Raw genomic sequence first — 22,992 nt, forward strand, 5'->3', positions numbered from 1 at the left:
ACGTCCCATGGTCTGTGTCCCCCAATGGAAAAAAGCACGAGAAAAGGAGATTTTTGTGAAACTCACCTGTAAAATCTTTTTCTCGTCTTTTCCATTGGGGGACACAGCTCCCACCCATTATTCCTGTTGCAGGAGGGGTCTTTAGTTCAGTTTTTCTGTTTCTGGTTGGACCTTATGGCTTGGTCCGATGGTTTCCATGATTTTTTCTTGCTCCTTCTCCTACTGCTTGTGCAACGCCTGAGTTCCTCCTGGTGGAGTCTGGGGGTATAGCCCGAGGAGGAGGAGCTCTTTCATTTGCATAGTGTCCCTCCTACTAATACCTCTAAGCTATACCCATGGTCTGTGTCCCCCAATGGAAAAGACGAGAAAAAGATTTTACAGGTGAGTTTCACAAAAATCTCCTTTTTGCGCTGGTATTGCTGTCTGATGATGGACCTAATTTATGATGAGGCATGCGCCTCATCAGGAAGTAGGTGCACCTTAAGCAGCCGTGTGCCTGGCTGAAAAACTAGACCAGACCCTGGTTGGTTTACACATTTACGCCTGTTTCTACTTGGTAAATGTGTCGGGGTCGAACTGCTGGCCCCAGCATTGCCTGCGTTACACCCTCGACACTCCTATGTGTCAATCGCACTCAGGGCCGTCTTTAACTGCTGGGCAAAAGGGGCAGTTTCTCCTGGGGGGCCCAAGGCAGCTGGCTCTTGAACAAAGGCAGATAATACGGCGGGGCACAGGAGCGCATAGTTCCCTACCCCGCCGATCACCGCTATAGTAAAATCACGGAGCAGGCAGGCGTGATGACGTCACCGCGTGCCTGTCCCGGGACGCAGCACAGTGACGCGTGCGCGCTTGCCTACCATCTACGAGTGAGCGCCAGGAGTCTGGGACAAAGGTAAGTACTATCTTTATTTTTTATTTTTTTGTGTGCCAACTTTGAGGGGCACAGGAGGATATTACTGAAGGGACAGTGGGGGGCAAATTATTACATGGGGGCAGTGTGGGGGGAAATTACTACTGTGGGGGCAGTGTGGGGGGAAATTAATACTGTGGGGGAAAATTACTACTGCGGGGGCAGTGTGGGGGGAAAACTACTATATGGGGGTAGTGTGGGGGATGTTGCTATTGGGTAGGAACTATAGGGGCATTTCTATTACAAGGACATATTAGGGGACATTATTTTCCAGGGACACTATACAGGCATGATTACCTAGAGCATAATATAGGATGCTATTATTACTAGGGGTACTCTAGGTTACATTTAAAATTGCTGTAGACACCATAGGGACATTTGGGGGTCATGTATCAAAATGGTGTATAGAAGAACTGGCTTAGTTGCCCAAAGCATCCAGATTCCATTTTTTTTAGACGGCTCCTTTTAAAAATGAAAGGAAGAATCTGATTGGTTGCTATGGGCAACTAAGCCAGTTGTACTTCACACTAGTTTGATAAATGACCCCAATTATGAGAAATCTAATGTGTCTGTGTAGCAAACTCTGTAGAGACGAGATGCGGCTGAAAGAATTAGTCATGGCATTCTGGGTCGAACAGAGGAGAAGAGGAAAGAGAAGGTCTACATGACAGAAGATGTCACTGGAAGTAAGAGGTGTGTGGTGCTGTATTCTACTATATGTAGTGCTGGCTCACTGATGTGAGCTGTGTCTCATCTCCTCCAAGTCTTTTTTTATTATAATTTATGTATTTTAAATGTGGCAACTAATAATGTTATTTGGCTCCTTCCTACATTTTTTAGTTTAGGAGCCAATGGCTCCTGGGTATTTTTGCAGTCCTATGTAACACTACAGATAACATAAGATAAAAGGGTTCTCTGGGATTTATATATTGATGCCCTATGCTCAGGATAGGTCATCAATATGAGATTGGTGGGGGGCCGATTCTTGGCACCCTAGCCAATAAGCTGTTTGAGGAGACCGCGATGTTCCAGTGAGCGCCGCAGCCTCTTTGCTCGCTACCAAGCACAGATCTGTCCATTTGATAGCACTGTGCTTGGTATTGCAGCTCAGCCACAATCACTCGGATGGAACGGAGCTGCACCTAGACCACGTGAATAATGAATGTGATGTTAAAGCCTAGGCCTATATGGCTCACGAAGCACCACAGCCTCTTCATGTAGAAAAAAAACGAAACTAAAATTGAGGAAGGGGCCCGAGTTGGGTAGACATGCATCATGCACTTAATCCGCTCCTGCTCTTGAGCCCTGCTGGCCACTGCCCACAATGACATTGTAAAATATCTTGCCTCTGCTCCACCGGCTCCATGTCCTGATCCTATCCTTCACTATGTGAGCGGCATGGCTCTGATAGTGAAGGATATACTTGCTTGCTCCTCCTCCTGACCTCCCCTGCCCTTTCCTTACGCCGCGCGCCGTGACGTCACGCAGAGGCACTGCAACGCTAGGGTGAGCCCCGGTCTCCTTCCTTAACAGCAGAGCGGTGCCCACTTCCAGCCTGAGCCCAGCTGCCCAGAGCACTGATCCTGAGCCTCCGGGAGTCTTCAGAACGGTAAGTATTTACAGTCATTCACTGTAAGCCATACTATATATATATATATATATATATATATATATATATATAGTAAAGAGGATACAGCGGCTCACTACTATTTTGTACGGATAGGTGCTCACCCTCAGGTCCTACCCTCAGGACCAGAAAATTGATGTAACGTAAATATATAGATGAGGGGGCACACTCAAAAGGAAAACACTATTGGATGATGTAAACTTAATTTATTAAAATAAAAATAAAAACAAACCCCTAAAATACACATAAAACATACATCAAAATTCTGAATATGCATATTCAGAATTTTGATGTATGTTTTATGTGTATTTTAGGGGTTTGTTTTTATTTTTATTTTAATAAATTAAGTTTACATCATCCAATAGTGTTTTCCTTTTGAGTGTGCCCCCTCATCTATATATTTACGTTATATATATATATATATATTGTTTTATGTGAGTAAGGGTGCTGGGTGGTTGGAGAAGGGGGAGGGAGGGATGTATGGAGGGGTTAGTAGTACAGTACTATTTGCACATTGTAAAAAAAAAAAAAGTTTACTACTCTACAAGGTGTGTGGATTTTTTTTTGTGTGTGTTGTGGTGGAGGGCCTGATCCAGGGGGCCCAAGTAAATCCTTGCCCAGGGTCCAATCAATATTAAAGACGGCCCTGATCGCAGCACAAAAATGCCAGTGTTGTCAAAAGGGTGTTTAGGAGGTCGAAAAAAGGAGGTTGTGCAACATTTTTACACCAAAAAGTGGTGTAGAAATGTCTGTAAATTACCCCCTTGTACCCACCTCCTCTAACCCTGTTTCTTAGAGTATATGCTTGTTAGAGGGTTGGAAATCAGCCTTGCACCTTTTACATAGAAGACCGTATCCTTTGCGGTAACAGTTGCTATGGGTTACCGGTTGACCCTGTTGTGGTGGCCATACCATCTAGTAGAACCGTTGGACTGTAAAGTGACTGTTTCTAGAAGATGCCAGCACTGCTGTATATTTATGCATGCTATATATAGATCTCTTGTACCAATGTGATACGCCATGTTGTATGATATGTGATTTACCACGCACTGTACCTTTCAGACGTCAGGGAAGGAATGGTAAATGTATGTGCACTACAGTGGGTGGATCACCCAGGAAGTACTGAGACCATGGCAGGAAAGTATAGTGATGATGTCACCGGGCAGACTGTGACATCATACTGACTCTGGGGAAGTCATATACCTTAGGTAGAATGTGACGGACATTGTAGACATTGCACTAAAAACTCAGGTAACGCCCTATAGCTGTATGCCGCTCTGTATAATGTACCGTATAATGGGAGAGGAAGAGCTGATTGCATCTGTGTGTGCTGCCATCTACTGAGTACATGTAGTATCACAGCCAGATGGGATGATGCAGGACCTTCTGATCAGCTGATCTGATTGGTAAAGGTCCTGTGCTGATGTTACATCAGGATTGGCTGATACCTGGCAGGTCCTTGTGTTAGAAGTTAAAGGGGTTTTCCAAGATTTTTTTTTTTTACTGATAACCTATCTTCGGGATAAGTTATCAGTTTCTGACTGGTGGGGGTCCGACAATTGGGACCCCCGCTGATCAGTTGTTCGCGAATGCAGCAGCGCTCCTGAGAGTGCCACGACCTTCTTTCTGCCTTAGGCCAGTGATGTCACGTTCATCTTTCACTTTGCCTAAGAGCAGCTTGGCCTCATCCAAGTGAAAGGGGCAGAGCTGCGATACCAAGCACAGCCGCTATACAATATACAACGCTGTGCTTGGTGAGCAAGGAGAAGCAGCAGCGCTCACAGAAGTGCCCCTACCTTCTCAAAACAGCTGATCAGCTCCAGGACATGAGAGAGTGAGCTGGTGGCTGCTGCCGGGGGGATGAAGAGTACAATAACTCAGAAAATTAGATATATACCGCCCGCAGAGGGTTTGGTGCTGTAGATGAGGGGTAAAGAGAAGCCACCAAATCCATGCATCCTGAGAGCAGCCGGGGCCTATAAAAGAGATTGGTCGAAGACAGAGCCGTGTGCTCTGTGGTTACAGGGGGACCGTCCTGGATTTCGGCGGCTGTTCCAGCATCTCCAGAGAGCTGAGGAATGTCTCCCATTCAGCGGTATCTGCATTCTGAAGTTAAATCTGTAAGCCCCCTGCTTCACCGTCCTCCAGCCTCTGACATCCTCAGGAGCAATGCAGTTACACCATAGCCCGTGCTGCGCTGAGCAGAAGAGAGCAAAGGCCGGGGGAGAATATGCTTCATTCATCAGCGGAACAGGACTAGGTAAGGGGGCAGCACAGTTGTAGGCTGGGCAATAAGGGGCAGCATTACTGTAAGGGCACATAACTACAATGTGAGGGCTCCAAGAGGGTATACGTACTGTGAGGGGGCACAATGGGGATTGTGCAGTGTCCCAGGGGGTCAGTAGTGTATGCTGGGCTTGGTAGTGCAGATTGACCACTAACCTGGGATCCACTGTCGTCTTCAAATCGGGGCGAATGCTGGAACAGGCAGGTAGTTAAAGAGTTCGTGACGCCAGTGTCAATTAAACGGTGACACGCCGTGTATGGTATTGTAGAAGAATGAAGCAAGCATAGGATAGCCAACAAAAACTGGAACTTTTACTGAATATCAGTGGATACAGCTGGTTCTTGGGAGTACAGAATGGCCGGTCTTAGCAAGGCATTATACAGAGTGTTGATTACAGGAGATGCAGTACAGGCGGTTTGCACACTATTCCTGACTGGTCCTGCTACATGTGACTTTCTCTCCAAGGTCTAATGCCCTATAGCTGGCGTACCCTTGAAGCTGTCTTTATATAGTACCTCCTCTGTTGTCTTGAGTACCTCTTGCTTTATCTGATCGGCCTCTGTGGTATTCTGTGTCTTCGCTGTTTAGCTATGCCCTTCTGACTTCTATGCATAAGGACTCAGGAGGGAACCCTCTCTGTACTGAGTCTGGAAACTTCTACCCTTCTGAGCTAGGCCCTAGCCTATTTATACTGAACTGGGGGCTCCCTCTGCTGGCTGTTATAAGGATTGCCGGTAACCGGCCTGACTGGCTTAAAGGGAACTACACACTCAAATCTAGCAGTGTCGGGTAGCCTACCCGTATGCTGCACACCCCCAGACTTTAACGTGAGTAAGGCCTCGTACTCACACACATGCCTGAACCAACATAAGCTGCTGCATAATTTAAACATTGCATTATAAATATAATAAACAACTATTTCACACAAAAATATAACATTTGCAATAAATGACGCAAGAAAAAGGGGCGTCTTCTTTCTTCTTAGACACGGCCGCTGACCTGGCACAGCGGACTTAAGGTGAACCAGGTTAGTCTATTTTTTCCTTGACTGAAGTATAATAAGGAACTACACAGGGTTTCCCCGTGGGTATAGAACAGGCAAGGGCTCTCGTGGAGGAGTCCATTCTTGCGTACAAACGTCAAGCAGGCTATTTCTATTAACAACTGTTCGGGGGGAGACACCACCAGCATAGTCAAAGTCTCCTAAATGGACTGGCGGACGTCCCCTGGTTATCCGGGTGGACCTCCTCAACACAGGGGTCTCCTCTTCCCTTAGCAACGAGGTAGAAGAGAGAGGAGCAACAGGAGGATCTCCATCCGTGAGACCTTGGTCAGGAACAACTGGAACAGGAACAACAGGATCCACTAGAGGGGGAGCTGGATCCGGGGCATCTTGAACCGGCTCTTCTGGAAGTGAAGGTACAGTAGGTGCCGGAGCGGGCACCAACAAGTTCAACCATGGTGTCAGAAGCCAATGCATGGGATCAGCGTCATACCTTAGATCACGGACAGCCTGCATAGGATCCTCGGGCCGTATTGATGACTCTGACACAGGGGGTTCAGAGATAGAACTCTCGGCACTGGGTTCTGGTGTCAGGCAGAGCTTTAACCGGTTTCGGTGTACAATTTGGGCTCCCCTGCCTTCCCGGGTGATCTCATAAGTGTGAGTTCCAACATTTGGGATTGCAGTGACAACATAGGGACTTTGTTCCCATTTACTGTCCAGTTTACTGGTGCGGCGGTTATTTTTTAACCATACCACAGCCCCTATTGTCAAGGGTTCTGCATGGGCTGCTTGGTCATAGTCTCTCTGCTGCCGGTCTCTAGCATAGTCCATACGTTCCTGAACAATAGCTTGGGCCGTATTCAATCGCCTTTGGTGTTCAGCAACCCAGTCGGTATTAGGTAATGGGTTGATGCAATCAGGTACGAGTACGTCCAAGGAGTGGTCAGCAGGCAATAACCCTTGGCGCCCAAACATCAAATAGAAGGGGGTATACCCGGTGGAACAGTGTATGGTATGATTGTATGTGAACATGAGCTGTGGCAACAGATTAGGCCAATCTCCCCTGGTTTCAGGAGGCACGGTCCTCAGCATCTCTATCAAGGTCTGATTCATTTTTTCACACAATCCATTACCTTGCGGATGGTAGGCCGTCGTCCGGATCTTCTTACAGTTGTGCAGGCGGCACAGTTCATGGAACAGATGGGACTCAAAAGCAGGACCTTGATCGGTGAGGATCTTTTCTGGACAACCGTAGGGCAGGAGGAAGTGTTTCCAGAACAGTTCGGCTGTAGTCTTGGCCGTCTGGTCTCTCACAGGCACCGCTACAACAAACTTAGTGAAATGGTCAATAATAGTCATAGCGTACACATACCCTGAGCGACTAGGTTCCAGCTTCACATGGTCGATGGCGACAAGTTCAAGAGGACGAGTACTTACAATGGGTCTCAGTGGTGCCCTCTGATCATGGTGTTCACCTCGTTTCAAGGTACAGGCTACACACTCTCGACACCACTTCTCCATGTCTTCTCGCATGCCCACCCAGTAAAACCGCTGGCGGATATTTGCCTCAGTCTTTTGGACCCCAAAGTGACCGGATTGATTGTGGTACATCTCCAACACCATACCTGCATCTCGTCGGGGTATGAGAATCTGATGCACCCTCTCGTTGGACACTGGGTCTAGGCTTCTCCGCAGCAACAGGCCCTTTTGTATGAAGAGCTGATGGCGCTGTCTCCACAGTTTGATGAGCTCAGGATCTGTACTCTTACGCCGAATCCTCTCAGGGGTTCTGCCACTGGTGATGAAGTCCAACAATTCACCCAGCACTCTACTTTCAGACTGTAGTTTCACCCACCTTTCTTCTTTGAGTTCAGGCCTACTGGAGGGTGAAGGAACTGCAGCTCTGTTACTGGTAGCCCGAGCCTGATCCTGTTGAGCAAATTTATGGTAGAAGGCCGGCATTTCTACATCTTCCCAAGCATCTCGCACATCATCAGGAGCTGTCTCTGTGGGAAGCCTGGATAAAGCATCAGCATTGTCATTAGTACGTCCAGCACGATATTTTACAGAGAAATCATAGTTGGCGAGGCGAGAGGCCCATCTTTGCTCCAAAGCCCCCAATTTAGCTGTATTTAGATGTGCCAGAGGGTTATTATCAGTGAATGCAATGAAGGGGGTAGCGGCTAGATAATCTTTGAATTTCTCCGTCACTGCCCACACTAATGCCAGGAACTCTAGTTTGAAGGAACTATAATTCTGGTCATTTTTCTCAGCTCCTTTCAAGGAGCGGCTTGCATAAGCTATCACTCTTTCTTTTCCCTCTTGGATCTGGGCTAACACAGCCCCCAGGCCTCGCTTGCTAGCATCAGTATACAGATGGAAGGGCTTGCTGTAGTCTGGATAACCTAACACGGGAGGCTCAGTCAGTTTCTTTTTTAACAACTGGAACGCTATCTCTCTTTCTTCATTCCACTCAATGGGCACTGGAGTTCTAGGACTTTTCTTGGGCTGCCCCCTCAAGAGTTCCTGGATAGGATCGGCTATTTGAGCAAAATGGGGGATAAAACGTCTATAGTAGCCGGCAAAACCAAGGAAACCCCTCACCTCTTTGACGGTAGTGGGGACCGGCCAGTTACGGACAGCCGCTAACTTATCAGGGTCAGGTTGTATGCCCTCTCCGCTTACCACATGCCCCAGGTATTTTACCGCAGGTTTGAGCAAGTGGCACTTGGATGGCTTTACCTTCAGGCCATATTTGATAAGGATTTCAAATACCTCTGCTAAGTGTTTCAGATGGTCTTCATATGTTTTTGAGTACACAATGACGTCATCTAGATACAGCAGCACTGTTTCAAAGTTTTTGTGACCCAAGCACCGTTCCATTAGTCTCTGGAAAGTTCCTGGGGCATTACATAACCCGAACGGCATACAATTGAATTCGAACAGGCCCATGGGAGTGGTGAAAGCCGTCTTTTCCCTATCTGCCGGGGCCATGGGTACTTGCCAGTAGCCACTGGTCAAGTCCAACGTTGAGAAATAGGCAGCGGAGCCCAGAGCAGTTAGTGACTCCTCAATGCGGGGCAGTGGGTACGCGTCTTTGTGGGTTATTTGATTAATTTTTCTATAGTCCACGCAGAAACGGATACCACCATCCTTCTTCTTTACAAGGACCAGGGGTGCCGCCCACGGGCTACGACTGTCCCGGATTACATTAGAGTCTTTCATCTCTTGGATCATTTCCTTTACAGTCTGATAGGAAGTAGGCGGTAAGGGTCTGTATCCTTGATAGGAGGATGAGAGCCAGTAGGTATGGTGTGTTGTATGGCACTAACCTCTCCATAATCAGTAGCATGTTTACTGAAGGCCTGGTGGTGCTCTTTGACAAGCTGTAGTATCCCCTCTTGTTGACGTTGGGGGGTAGTCTCGTCCCCGACATGGAGCTCTTCCCACCAGGGCACTTGTGACTGGGGCACCGGCGGACATCCGCTGACTACAGCTGGCGGCTTTTCTGTCACTGGAAGACGGATGATGTCTTGGAAGAACACCTGAGAAAGCTGGGCAACAGGGTCATGCTTAGTAAGCGCAACAGGATGATCACTCAGGTTAATCAGACGGACAGGTACTTTACCTTGGGAGACGTTCACCAGGCACTTGGCAGCTCTCACGTAAGGGTAGTTCTCCATCTGGATTGGTTCCACCAGGGCTGGATAATCTTGGCCTTGGACTCCCAGGACAGCACGACACCATAAGAGAGTTTGGGAATTAGGAGGCAAAGTCACAGGCTTATTATCACGAATCCTGGCAGTACAAATTTCTCCTTTCCCGTTAGCAAACCTCTGCTGGGCACTTAACACAGTGATAGTCTTTTGAATCACCCTCTTGGATGCAGAGGAAGCGGTGGGCAGAGTCTGGTGTAATACGGCAAGTATTTCTGCATAACAGTTTTTGAAGACATTGGTGCCTAGAATGACAGGATGTCCTCCTCTGTCGCCAGCCTGTACTACTATCACCCCCTGTTGAGGCAAGGTTACTTCTCCCACCTGCAGGGTGGGTTCCCAGTATCCATGGATCTTTACCGGTTTGCCATTGCTGGCGACAATCTCTACCCAGGATTCAGGCGGCTGGGTCAATTGGTTGGTGTCCCAGAATCTTTCAAAGGCGGGCAGCTGAATAGTAGTGACCTGAGACCCAGTATCTAATAGGGCTTCAAAGGGGACCCCGTTAATCTCCACATTGATTTTAGGATGGGATCCTACATACCGTGGCATCCAATTTGGATCTTTTGGACCTAGTGTTCTACCTCCCGAGGGGTGGTCCTCAGCCTCAGGGGTTGCCCGTTTAACTGCCAGCAAGTGGATTCTGTGTGTCCCATCTTTTTGCAGTATGCACACACGGGCCGCTTGCGACCCCTATTGCGCCTCCCAGGATCCCTGGGGTGAGTCTCTTGGTATGGAGGTGGGAACGGCTTAGAGGGTGACAGGAACTCCTCTTCTGACATCATAGGTTTTTCCCATTCCTCCATTTTTCTGCACACTCTCTCTAGGCTTTTAGTGAGGTGATTTACTTGCTCTGTCAGCATGGCGATAGTATCGGTAGCTGTAGCCTGAACAGCTTGACCGGCCTCAGCTCGGTTAATGATAAACGGTTTTGACCTGCAGGCTGATAACTCAGGTGGGGTGTTCAACTCTATAGATACTGCTGACCCCAGAATTTTTATAGCCAGTTCTTTAAAGTCCAGAAAGGTACTGTTAGGGTGTTGGGCGGACAGCATCTTTAATTGGGTCCTTATTTGCTCACTAGCCACTCCGGTAATAAATTGTTCCCTCAGGGTCTGATCCTGGTTATCAGCTTCCTTGGGATCTATCTGAATTACAGCCCCCAAAGCCTCCTGAAGTGATAGGGCATAGTCACGGAGGGACTCACCGGGCCTCTGTTTCTTGCCAAAGAAGTGCATCTTTATCTCTGAGGCAGTCCTCGTTTCAAAAGTGGCCCTGAGGCGGGTGAATATCTGCTCTAGAGTACTCCGTTCCGCAGCAGGCCAGGATAATACCTCTCTGCGGGCAGCCCCCTCCAGTTGCGCTAGCAAGATTTCCATTTGCTGATCGGCATTTATGGGGTATAGTTTGAATAAGGCCAGCAACTTTTCCTTAAAGTCCCTTAGGGTATGGGCCTCTCCGTTATAGCGGGGAAACCATGGGGCCCCAAAATAGTAAGGCATGGTAAAGGGCATCATGCTGGGGGCTATAGGATGATTAGGAGCCGCAAGCTCTCCCGGGTCCGGCCGCTCGGCAACTCCCGGATCTGACATGTTAACTTATTACGAGGTGGCCGCTGGTGACTAAAGGGGCCGGAACAATCCCCTTCCCTCCGGATACAAGTTCTTACCGGTATCGCCGGGTTCGCGCAGGCCAAATCTCGTGAGACTCCGGACGTCCTGTGTACGCGGTGACGTTGCTGACGCAGGAAAAGCAGGGCCGCGGCGGTGCGATGATGAAGAGGGCGGGATTCTCTGTGTCTTTGAAGGGATCCGCCCACGGAGGTCCTCAGCAGCGCGGGAAACTTTACTCCAGGCAGCCGGTGGCCATCTTGATCACGATTCCCTGACAGCAAGCAGGGTGTTGCAAAGTCCAATAAATCACAGTCCACAAGTACGATTTTCTCTCTGGGGGTAGCGCAACACAGTACAGCGTCTCTGATTCCTCCCAGGCACAATTTCAATCCACCGGCTTGGAAATAAAGGGTACAGTCTTTGTAATACGGTGGTGGAATAGTTAAAGCACACAGTTCACACTTCTCTGCACTGTAGAAGTATGCGGATCCTGTTCGTGACGCCAAAAAGAGCGATGCAGTGTCCCAGGGGGTCAGTAGTGTATGCTGGGCTTGGTAGTGCAGATTGACCACTAACCTGGGATCCACTGTCGTCTTCAAATCGGGGCGAATGCTGGAACAGGCAGGTAGTTAAAGAGTTCGTGACGCCAGTGTCAATTAAACGGTGACACGCCGTGTATGGTATTGTAGAAGAATGAAGCAAGCATAGGATAGCCAACAAAAACTGGAACTTTTACTGAATATCAGTGGATACAGCTGGTTCTTGGGAGCACAGAATGGCCGGTCTTAGCAAGGCATTATACAGAGTGTTGATTACAGGAGATGCAGTACAGGCGGTTTGCACACTATTCCTGACTGGTCCTGCTACATGTGACTTTCTCTCCAAGGTCTAATGCCCTATAGCTGGCGTACCCTTGAAGCTGTCTTTATATAGTACCTCCTCTGTTGTCTTGAGTACCTCTTGCTTTATCTGATCGGCCTCTGTGGTATTCTGTGTCTTCGCTGTTTAGCTATGCCCTTCTGACTTCTATGCATAAGGACTCAGGAGGGAACCCTCTCTGTACTGAGTCTGGAAACTTCTACCCTTCTGAGCTAGGCCCTAGCCTATTTATACTGAACTGGGGGCTCCCTCTGCTGGCTGTTATAAGGATTGCCGGTAACCGGCCTGACTGGCTTAAAGGGAACTACACACTCAAATCTAGCAGTGTCGGGTAGCCTACCCGTATGCTGCAATTGGATGTGTATAGATAGGTATTGGTATGAGTAAGAAGCATGGCTTGGTGTAAAAATGTTTCGTTTTGGTGCACTTAGTACGCCACAGATCTTGTCCGCCCTTTAGCTTTTCAAAATTTTGGAGATATTTGGAACCCCCTTAGTTCCTTCTCATAAGTAGAGATTACCCCTAAACAGCTGTTTACAGTAGTAATGGCTTCTTGGTGTCCTACACAGCAAAGGTGCCCCTTAGGACTCCGGGTGATGCCCCTTAGTGTCCTCACACAACACAATGCCTCTTTATTCCTTCCCACAAGGTATAATGCCTGTAAGTGTCTACCACACAATAGTAATCTCCGCTTAGTACTCCCCTCAGAGCAGGATGATTCCTTACTGTCCCCCACACAATATGACGCCCTCTTAAGTACCCCCTACACAGTGTGTCACAGATACAGTTATAACTAGGCCACATTGGATGAAATTCCAGATTATCCTGCTGGATCTCTGATGGTTGGGAGGCATGTTCGGTAACTTGTCAGGCGGTCCTCCAGATTTGTTCTCCAGCACCACTTTTCACCCCACTGCACGATGTAAAGGGAGGCTGTCAACAGTTTTGACCTCATAGAACTGCTAACAGTACTAGGTAGGCGAGGGTTAAAGCAGTGTAGACCTACCAAGGTAGATGACCATGGCATGACCAAGGGAACCAAGTTTTAATTCAAAAGTATCATGTATGCAGCCCCCCAGCCCCTCCACTGTAAGTGACAGCTCTGGAGGCCTTCCAGATGAACACTCTACAAAGTTCAGCTTCCTTCTCCGTAGATCAGAAATGAATATGGTTAACTGTTTGCAAACTATGCAGAAAATGAAAGTGAAAGCAAGATATAAATAGACATCCTGGGGAAGGGCTTTTCTTTGCAACTTTTACTTGTTCTTCTCGTTACTTATAAACAACATATACAAGTATGTAGCATGATGGGAGTTGTAGTTTTCCAGTCTAGGCTGTAGAAGATTACATCTTTCGGTGTGTGACACACGGAAGAGGGCGTGACCTGGCTCACGTGACTAGTGTGAAGCTGAATGAATGTGCCGCCTCGGCCTCGCTCAGGTGTCGTCCCGTCGTAGCAGAAGATGGGATTGAAAACGTGGATGGTTCTGCTTTGGATCCTTCTTTTTGTTAAAGGTAAGGCCGGATTCTATGTTACCTGGTTCATATGTTGACAAGGCAGCGTTGTGTTTGTCATTTGGTATCACGTTGATATCTTATCTGTAGCTTTACCTACTGCAGTATCTTAAAGGAGCCCTGGGTCTAACGACCCAAACCAACAACATCGTCCGGATCGGTGCGGCCGCAATGAGGCCTAACAATTTCACTTGCAAACCGAAGAGTTCTGCAGATTTTCATTGTATTTTACATTTCATTGTTTTGAGGATCTCTGCCTGCTGCCAATGAATGGAAACTTTTAAGTTTACATGAAGAGCTGAAAACTTGTACAGACCTCATACTTCTCACAGCTGAGGGTTTGTTACAGTTACATCTAGTACATAAGCAACACACAGGCTTGAGTGTCCAGTGTCCAGGAGGTAATGATTGCAGTGCAGCAGCCAGCAGGCACCTAGCTGAAGATTTTTCAGGCTGAGATACCCAGCTTTTTTTCCAAGCATTTGCCCCCTTTATCAGCAGGCCCCATCCCCATTCTCCGCCACTCCCTATGTTATTGGACACCGGGCCTGGCCTGATTTTTGCAGAGTTTTGCTGACTCTTCCAGGAGTTCTCCCCTCTTTCCAGTAGAGTTGGTAAGTATTCATTCCTGTCCTGCACCATAATAGAATGTAGCGATAGCAAAGTAGTTAACACCAGTATTATATAGCTGGCATCCCGCTTTCACTGCTGGGATCAGAGTAAACCGTGATTCTGGCAGTTTAACCCTTTAGATGTTACTGGTTAGATAATGGTACATCCCCTACTATCAAAGAGTGAAAAAAAATGTCGAGCCCTACAGTGAACATCATAAAAGCAATAGTAATAATAATGCCAACATATTTTTTTTTTTGTTCAAAGACCTCTTTAAAGGGAGTCTGTCACCACATTTGACCATATTAGACAGATCCTATAGCGTTATATGTGCCACCCAGCAGTTAAAAACAGTACCTTTGTTGCATATAACCGAGTCTTCTTTCTGCCAAAAATGAACTTTGAAGACTGTGTAAACGAGCCCTCTCAAGTGCCCAGGGCGGTGTCTCAATCTTCCGAGCCCAAGACCGGACCTCCCTAACGGCTCATAACCCTGCCCTCCTTGTGCCTGTGCCCGCCCGTTTACTCCCCTCCCCTCGCCTTTTCCATTGCGGCTGCGCGGACAAATTCGTAGCCGGCGCATGCGCAGTAGGTATTGCGATGCCCTGCCAGGACCGGGCATCGCATTGCGCATGCGCCGGCTACGAATTTGTCCGCGCAGCCGCAATGGAAAAGGGGAGGGGAGTAAACGGGCGGGCACAGGCACAAGGAGGGCAGGGTTATGAGCCGTTAGGGAGGTCCGGTCTTGGGCTCGGAAGATTGAGACACCGCCCTGGGCACTTGAGAGGGCTCGTTTACACAGTCTTCAAAGTTCATTTTTGGCAGAAAGAAGACTCGGTTATATGCAACAAAGGTACCGTTTTTAACTGCTGGGTGGCACATATAACGCTATAGGATCTGTCTAATATGGTCAAATGTGGTGACAGACTCCCTTTAAAATGCAATAAAAAGTTATCAAAAAGTTGTATGTACCCTAAAATTGTCCCCCTCGGAACCCCCCCCCCCACACACACACACAAATCGTTCCACCAAAAAAAGCCCTCACACAGGAAAAATATAAATGTTCTGGGTCTTTGAATTCAGTGACCGTAAAGAAAAGTTTTTAATTGGTATTGCAATAATTGTACTGACCCAGAGAAAACAAGTTATGATGTCACTAAGGCTACTTTCACACTTGCGTTCAGAGCGGATCCGTCTGGTGTCTGCACAGATGGATCCGCCCCTATAATGCAGACGATGGGATCCGTTCAGAACGGATCCGTCTGCATTATAGTTTAGAAAAAATTCTAAGTGTGAAAGTTGCTCAAACGGATCCGTCCAGACTTTACATTGAAAGTCAATTGGGGACGGATCCGTTTGAAAATTGAGCCATATTGTGTCAACTTCAAACGGATCGGTCCCCATTGACTTACATTGTAAGTCTGGACGGATCCGCTTGCCTCCGCACGGCCAGGCAGACACCCGAACGCTGCAAGCAGCGTTCAGGTGTCCGCCTGCTGAGAGGAGCGGAGCCCAAACGGTGTCAGGACTGATGCATTCTGAGCGGATCCGTGTCCACTCAGAATGCATTAGGGCTGGACGGAAGCGTTCGGGGGCCGCTTGTGAGAGCCTTCAAACGGAACTCACAAGCGGAGCCCCGAACGCTAATGTGAAAGTAGCCTTATACTGCACACACAAAATTTGAAGGGGTTCTGCAGTATTTTTTTACTGACGATCTATCCTCTGAATAGATCATCAGCATCTGATCGGCGGGGGTCCGACACCCCTGCCAATCAGCTGTTTTAGAAGGCAATAGCGCCACGCAGCCTTCTCGCTGTTTACCGCAGGCCCAAGGAGATCAAGTGAACAGAGCTTAGCCGCGCCCAGGCCATTGATACTAGTTGTGACATCACTGGGCCTACAGTAAACAGCGATAAAGCCCCGGCGCTACTGCGAGCGCCGCTGTCTTCTCAAGCAGCTGATCGGAGGGGGCCCCGGTGTCAGACCCCCGCCGATCAGATCCTGATGATCTATCCAGAAGATAGATCATCAGTTTAAAAAAACTGTAGAACCCCTATAAGCAAAGTTATGCAGTAGAGAAGTGGAAGGAAACTGATTCTGTCTAGAATAGTATAGCTGAGAAGACCTTCTACCGGGGAGGTAAGGACTATATTGTCAGCTGCCAGAAGGGGGAGGAGACTGATTGTTTCCAGGGCAGTGTAGCTGACAAGACTGCTTCTGTAGGGGACATAAGAGGGGAATATATTTTCAGATGCTAGATGGAGACTGATTCTGTACAGGAGAAGACCACTTCTGCAGCAGATCAGACTACAGTATAATGTCAGCTGCTGAGGTGGGGGGGGGCACTGATTTTAGACTTTTAGTAATTTCAAGACTTTTAGTGATTCCTGTAACTGATACACTGTAACAAGCTCAACAGCTGTTTGAGCAGGTGTGGATCAGGACAGGTCTGAAAAAACGGATCTCAGACAGAAATGGCTTAAACGGCTGACATCTGATGCAACATCATGTTTGTTTTTTACAGAAATAAACTGGTCCTATGCACTAGGTCTCTTGTACACGGCCGTTGCAATATCCACACTTGAATAGGTCCGCAGTCCAGAAGGTGCAGTGCGGAACAGAGGCACGGAAGCACTACGGAGTGCTTCCTTGGGGTTTCTCTCCATGCCGCCACACCGCTAAAAAATAGAACATGTTCTATTTTTTGCTGTGCGGACAGATTCGCCTATGACACCCGCTGGTACGGACTGGATCCGCCTGTGGCACCCGCACGGATGGTGCCTGTGCATTGGGGACAGCAAATTGACTGATACTACAGGATCCGATTTATTTTTTACAGTATCCATTTTTTTTTCTTCTCTTCTGACGGCTCAGAAGAACGGAAAGCAAGCGGTTATGTGAAAGCAGCCTTAGCATCCAATTTTGCACCAAAATGATGCTGATTCCCTTTTCAGGTGTTCTAGGAAAGATGGGTGACAACCCCTACAGGATGGCCGCTGTATTACTTTATCAACCAGCTTTCCACAAGCAGCAACTAGGTGATTTTCCTAGTCTATGACGGAAAGTCATGGTTTTATTAAAGACACGGAGGCGAGTATTGCTATCTCCTTCTTTACTGTCCACCAATAGCAGCAAAGAAAAAATTTTTACATCACATGACGTAACCATAGTAACATCACCCTCCCCTCACAGTCCATATAACAGACGGCTCCTCCTCTCAATCCTCCTCTTTCTTTACGAGCCTGACACCATGACCGGAACCACCGAACACGAAACCGGAACCTGGAAACGGGAAACGACCAGCACGGAACCACCGGAACATCCCAACGAAAACCAGCAACTCGGATCACCGGATCTTCTTGTCAACGAAAGCCAACATGGCTATAACTGGAACAGGTCAATGGAGACCCGAAACGAATCAACTTCCTCCTGAAAGCAATAGACAGGTTAAGTAATGGGCAGAACAAAAACATCGCAAGTCAAACGCGATTCCGCCAGAATAAACATCTCGAGACGACACAGCATACATAGCATGCAAATCATACTGTAAACCACAGAAATACATAGTAAGGGAGGGAACCCCAGGGCGGGCAATACTCGCCTCCGTGTCTTTAATAAAACCATGACTTTCCGTCATAGACTAGGAAAATCACCTAGTTTTACAGCAAGACACGGAGGCTCCTATTGCTAAGTTTAAAGTTGAGCAATAACAGCAGAAAACAAATGAGGAGGAGGTCTAAAATAATACTCCCTGAATGTTGACGCCGAAGACCAGTCCGCCAGACGTAGGACATCCTCCAAACGAGCACCCGAAACAGCCAAAGCGGTAGCCGATGCGCCTCTAGCGGAATGAGCAGTAAATATGGAAGTATCAATTCCTGCTAATGACATAACCCACTTCATCCAGCGCGCCAAAGTAGGGCTGGACACCGGACCAAACGGATGCCGAATGGACAAGAAAAGCTGAGGAACCGAAGACGACCGGTAAGCACGCGTCCGGGACTCATACTCCCTCAAACAAGCCACCGGGCAAAGAGCCGGCGAAGAAGGAAAAGACGGATAAGACACCGACCTAATGTTGGTCTTCGTACGTCTGGAAATATTGAAGGTGACCCCCTCCGGAGTAAAGGACCTGGCGTCGTGATCAAGCGCCCGCACATCGGAGACCCGCTTGCAGGAAATAAGGCAAAAAAGAACCAATAACTTGGCCGACAACTGCCTCAAAGTGAGATCAGGGTTACCAGGCCAGTTGGACAAAAAGGACAAGACGACAGACACGTCCCAGGTCGTGGTGAAGCGAGGCCGGGGAGGACGAGACATGCGGGAACCGCGAAGCAAACGGGACACAGAAGGATGCTGACCCGCAGGGACGCCCTCAAAACCCTGATGCGTGGACGAAATCGCGGACCTGAACAAATTAATCGTCCGATAGGCCTTCCCCGCCTCGAAAAGAGAAGTAAGAAAGTCCAAAAGATGAATCACAGGGGCCGAAACGGGATCCAAGTCCCGTTCCACGCACCAAACAGCCCAAGATCGCCAGGCTGCCCGATAAGATTTTCTGGTGCCGGGAGCCCACGCGTTGTCCAAAAGGCGTCTAGTTGCTTCAGAAATATTGACGACCTCTCCAGGCGTCCTGAGATTCGGCATGCCACCAGGCGCAGGGACCCGTCCGACAGAAGAGGGTGGTGAAAACCCTGAGGGTCCTGGAGGAGATCCGCCCGAGTCGGAAGAAGAAGAGGAACATCGATCAGGAGACCCAGGAGAGACGGGAACCAAGCCTGAGTCCCCCAAAAGGGGACCACCACCACCAGCTCGGCCAGCTGACGACGCACCTGCAACAGCATCCTCGGGATCATCACGAACGGGGGAAATGCGTACATCAGGGAGCCGGACCAGGACTGGAGAAACGCGTCCACTGCCTCCGCCGCCGGATCCGGACGCCAGCTGAAAAAACGCGGGAGCTGGGTATTGAGGCGCGAGGCAAACAGGTCGATCCCAAACGGACCCCAGTATCCGGACAACACGGAGAAGGTCCCTGGCGCCAGCATCCAATCGCTGCTGTCCTTCAGGTAGCGAGAGCCCCAATCGGCTCGTCCGTTGTGAAGGCCAGGGAGATATTCCGCCTGAACCATGACCTCCCGGGAGAGACAAAACGACCAGAAGTCCTTCGCCAACCGGGCCAAAGTCGCCGAGCGTGTTCCTCCCAATCGGTTGATGTATCGCACGGCAGAGACATTGTCCATCCGTAAACGAATGCACGCGTGAGCCATACCACTGGTGAAACTCCGAATGGCAAACGAACCGGCCAGGAGCTCCAACGCGTTGATATGCAGCCGAGTCTCGTCCACAGACCACCGACCGCCTGTGGAGATTCCATTGCAGTGGGCCCCCCAGCCGTGGAGACTGGCGTCTGACTCGATCGTGAGTTCGGGCTGGAGACCGAAAATCGCCCTGCCGTTCCACGCCCTCAGGTTGTCGATCCACCACACAAGCTCCTCCCTCGATTCTGGGTCCAGGATCAGAGTGTCTGCGAAGGAAGCGCCAGCGCGGAGGTGCGCAATCTTCAACCGTTGAAGAGCCCTGTAATGAAGAGGGGCCGGGAACACCGCTTGGATCGAGGAGGCAAGGAGGCCGATGATCCTGGCCAAATGGCGGAGGGATAATTGCGGTATGGCGAGGGCACGCCTGAGTTCCTTGCGAATGGAGACCAACTTTGACGTGGGTAGAGAGAGGGAGGTCAGTACGGAGTCCACTGTAAAGCCCAAGAACTCCATCCTCTGAGACGGGGTCAGACACGATTTCTCGTGGTTGATCAGGAACCCAAGACGGGAGAGCAGGTCCGTCGTCCAGCGCAGGTGGACCAGTAAGGTCGGGGCCGATTGATGCATGAGAAGCATGTCGTCCAGGTATATAATGAGGCGGACACCGCGACTGCGGAGCCACGCCACCACCGGGCGCATCAACTTCGTAAAACACCACGGGGCTGAGGACAGGCCAAACGGGAGACACGTGAATCGCCAGATCTCCTCGTTCCACCTGAAACGCAGTAGGTCCCTGGAAGGAGCGGCAATGGGAACCGTCAAGTAAGCGTCCTTGAGGTCCAGCTTCACGAACCAGTCGCCCGGGAGGAGAAGATCCCGGAGTAGATGGATGCCCTCCATCTTGAAGTGGCGATATCGGACAATCGCATTCAGAGCCCGTAGATTGATGACTGGGCGCATCTGACCCCCTTTCTTCTGGACCAAGAATATGGAGCTGGTCACCCCCCTGGAGCCCGGCGGGGCCCTCTCGATGGCCCGCTTGTGAAAGAGTGAGAGTAGCTCCAGATCTACCTGAGCGGTGTCGGGGCGGGAGAAACGGAAGGTGGGGGGAGGGGCAATGAGGTCCGGGGACCCCACAAGTTCCACGTGGAACCCTTCCACCGTGGACAACACCCAAGGGTCGGACGTTATCGCCGCCCAAGCGGGGAAAAAATGTAGGAGTCTGCCCCCTATGCAATGATCCAAAGAAACCCCCATCGGGGGGGGACTTACCGAAAGGGCGACGCGAACCTTGATTCCCTCTGTAGGATCTGCCACGCCATTGTCCACCTCTGGCCGGGAAGAAAGGGGTTGGGAACTTCTGTTCCTGGAATGCAGGTCGTTGCTGGAAGGAGCCTCGGCCCGAATAGCGGGCTTGGAAATTGGAACGGCCGGACAGGCGGCCCCTATTACTGCCGGCCCTGGTGGAGACCCGTCCCTGAAACACTCTCCTAATGGAGGACTGGGCCTTATCAAGGGCCGTAAAGGCGCCAACAAACCGACTCAGGTCCTTGATAAAGGAGTCGCCGAAGAGATGACCCTGGGCATCTGCGCCGGATTCAGTTAGAGCCAGGTTGGCCAATTTGGGATCTACTTTAAACAGAATCGCCTTGCGTCTCTCTATCGCTAGAGAGGTATTGGTATTCCCAGCGATGCAGATCGCGCGCTGAATCCAACCCCTCATCTCCTCTGGGTCAATCTGGGACCCATCCGATCTGGCGGACTCCGCCATGTCAAATAACTTGGCCAGGGGACCAAATATGTCCAGGAGCTTGTCCTGACAGCTACGCAGAGCTGAGTCAAGGCCTTTGCGGGGATTCCAGCCCGATTTAGCCAGAAATTGTGTGACTTTGGGGTCTACTACTGGCGTGTCACAAACCTTGTTAGGCACTATGGGCCTGGGGCATTCAGCCCTCATCTTGTTGCGCGCCTCCTTACTGAGGGGGCGGCGGACCCAATGTTCCAGGTATTTTCCCACATGATCTGCAGGAAGCCACTCCGCCGATCTGGGATGGTGGAGGGCGTCAGGGTCAAACATGGGTTCCCCCAACGGGTCAATAAGGGACGATGCAGGAACCGCTATGGAAGAACCCTCCTTCACTTGAGAAGTAGAAGGGGTGGGACAAGGGGTGTTACTAGGCCCCGCATGAGCCTCTTCATCTGAACCTGCATCAGCAAATGCCTCCTCATCTGAGCCAATCTCGGCCTCAGAATCGCTCAATAATTGCGCTCTAGCGCATTTCCAAGACCGCGCCCGTTCTGCCTGGCGTGGAAAGGCTCTTTTGCGCGATCTATGCGCGCGTTCCTGGGTGGCCGGAGGCGCACCAATCAATTGGTCCTGTGGCACAGGAGGATTCAAAACCGGAGGTTGCTGAGCTAAGGGGGCCGCAGGCAGCACAGGCCCTGAAGCAGGGTGGCCAGCCAGTGCCTGTGCTATCGTCTGAGACAGCACAGAGGACATTGAGTCCATCGCAGCAGAAATTGCGGCAGAGACAGAGCGCTGCAGCGCTTCTGCCTGGGTCTCATCACTAATCTGCACATTCCTCATAGGGGATGAGGGGGCTGCAGCCTCAGGAGTAGGATCTGAGAGCGGCATGGCAGGGACGTATTCTAAGATAATATCTAGGCGAACTAATAACAAACCCCAGGGTCTGGAAGGGAGGAGGGGTATGGAGAGGTGGAATAGGCAAAGCTAAGGGCCGAGAGTGGGGCAAGTAATAGGGTTAGTCACCCGTTGAAGCGGAGCTCCGGATCGATGCGACCGCACAGCCGGAGGAATCTGACAACAGAAGATGGCCGCCGAAGTCTCACGAGACCCGGCGGCAAGCGCAGAAGGAAATCCAAAATGGCCGCCGAAATCCCGCGGGAACAAGCGGGATGCGACCGAAAAGGAGCACCAAGATGGCCGCCGAGATCTCGCGAGATCTCGCGGCCATAGAGAAAGACTACAGCGCGGGAAAACGAAGCTGCAGAGCAGGTAAAGGAGAGAAATGAGAGAAACGGGGGAGAGAAAGATAAACCGAAAGCGGCATAAGAGGGGGAAGAAAGCAATTAAACAATGAGCACCCCCAGCAACAAAAACGGCCCCAGGGAGAAAACCCCAATGAGGCCACACACATCACCTGCACAAGGAATGTGCAGAGGGGCTGAAATAGGTTGAAATAAGCCAATTATAAGGAAACAGGCACAATCAGAATCAAATATAAAGGAGCTGCCATAAAACGTGTACTTATCTTGGTGGCAGCAGCAAAGAAAGAGGAGGATTGAGAGGAGGAGCCGTCTGTTATATGGACTGTGAGGGGAGGGTGATGTTACTATGGTTACGTCATGTGATGTAAAAATTTTTTCTTTGCTGCTATTGGTGGACAGTAAAGAAGGAGATAGCAATAGGAGCCTCCGTGTCTTGCTGTAAAACTGAAGGACTTGTATGTGCTTTGTTGTTTTAGGTGTGTCCTTTGCGGATAACTGTAGTAGACCTAAGAATATCATGGTTTATCCGGGAGAAGCTATTATTCTTAACATTGATG

The 22,992-nt window shown here is 49.7% G+C and overlaps 1 protein-coding gene across 1 annotated transcript; it reads right to left on the reverse strand.

The window, feature by feature from the left end:
- Nucleotides 1-17,331: 17,331 nt before the first annotated feature.
- Nucleotides 17,332-22,703, reverse strand: LOC122922199. Its single transcript, XM_044272722.1, has 2 exons — nucleotides 20,699-22,703; nucleotides 17,332-17,594 (listed from the first exon to the last, which is right to left on the reverse strand). Exons 1-2 carry the CDS (start codon nucleotides 22,059-22,061, stop codon nucleotides 17,584-17,586), a joined length of 1,374 nt encoding a protein of 457 aa, XP_044128657.1. The 5' UTR covers nucleotides 22,062-22,703; the 3' UTR covers nucleotides 17,332-17,583.
- Nucleotides 22,704-22,992: the final 289 nt, after the last annotated feature.

This window comes from Bufo gargarizans, chromosome 11 (genome assembly GCF_014858855.1).
Source record: "Bufo gargarizans isolate SCDJY-AF-19 chromosome 11, ASM1485885v1, whole genome shotgun sequence".
In the NCBI taxonomy this organism is placed as follows: Eukaryota; Metazoa; Chordata; class Amphibia; order Anura; family Bufonidae; genus Bufo; species Bufo gargarizans.

What these genes read in the sequence shown, in the direction of transcription:
- LOC122922199 (XM_044272722.1), bottom strand. Translation starts at nt 22,061, where the DNA reads ATGCCGCTCTCAGATCCTACTCCTGAGGCTGCAGCCCCCTCATCCCCT.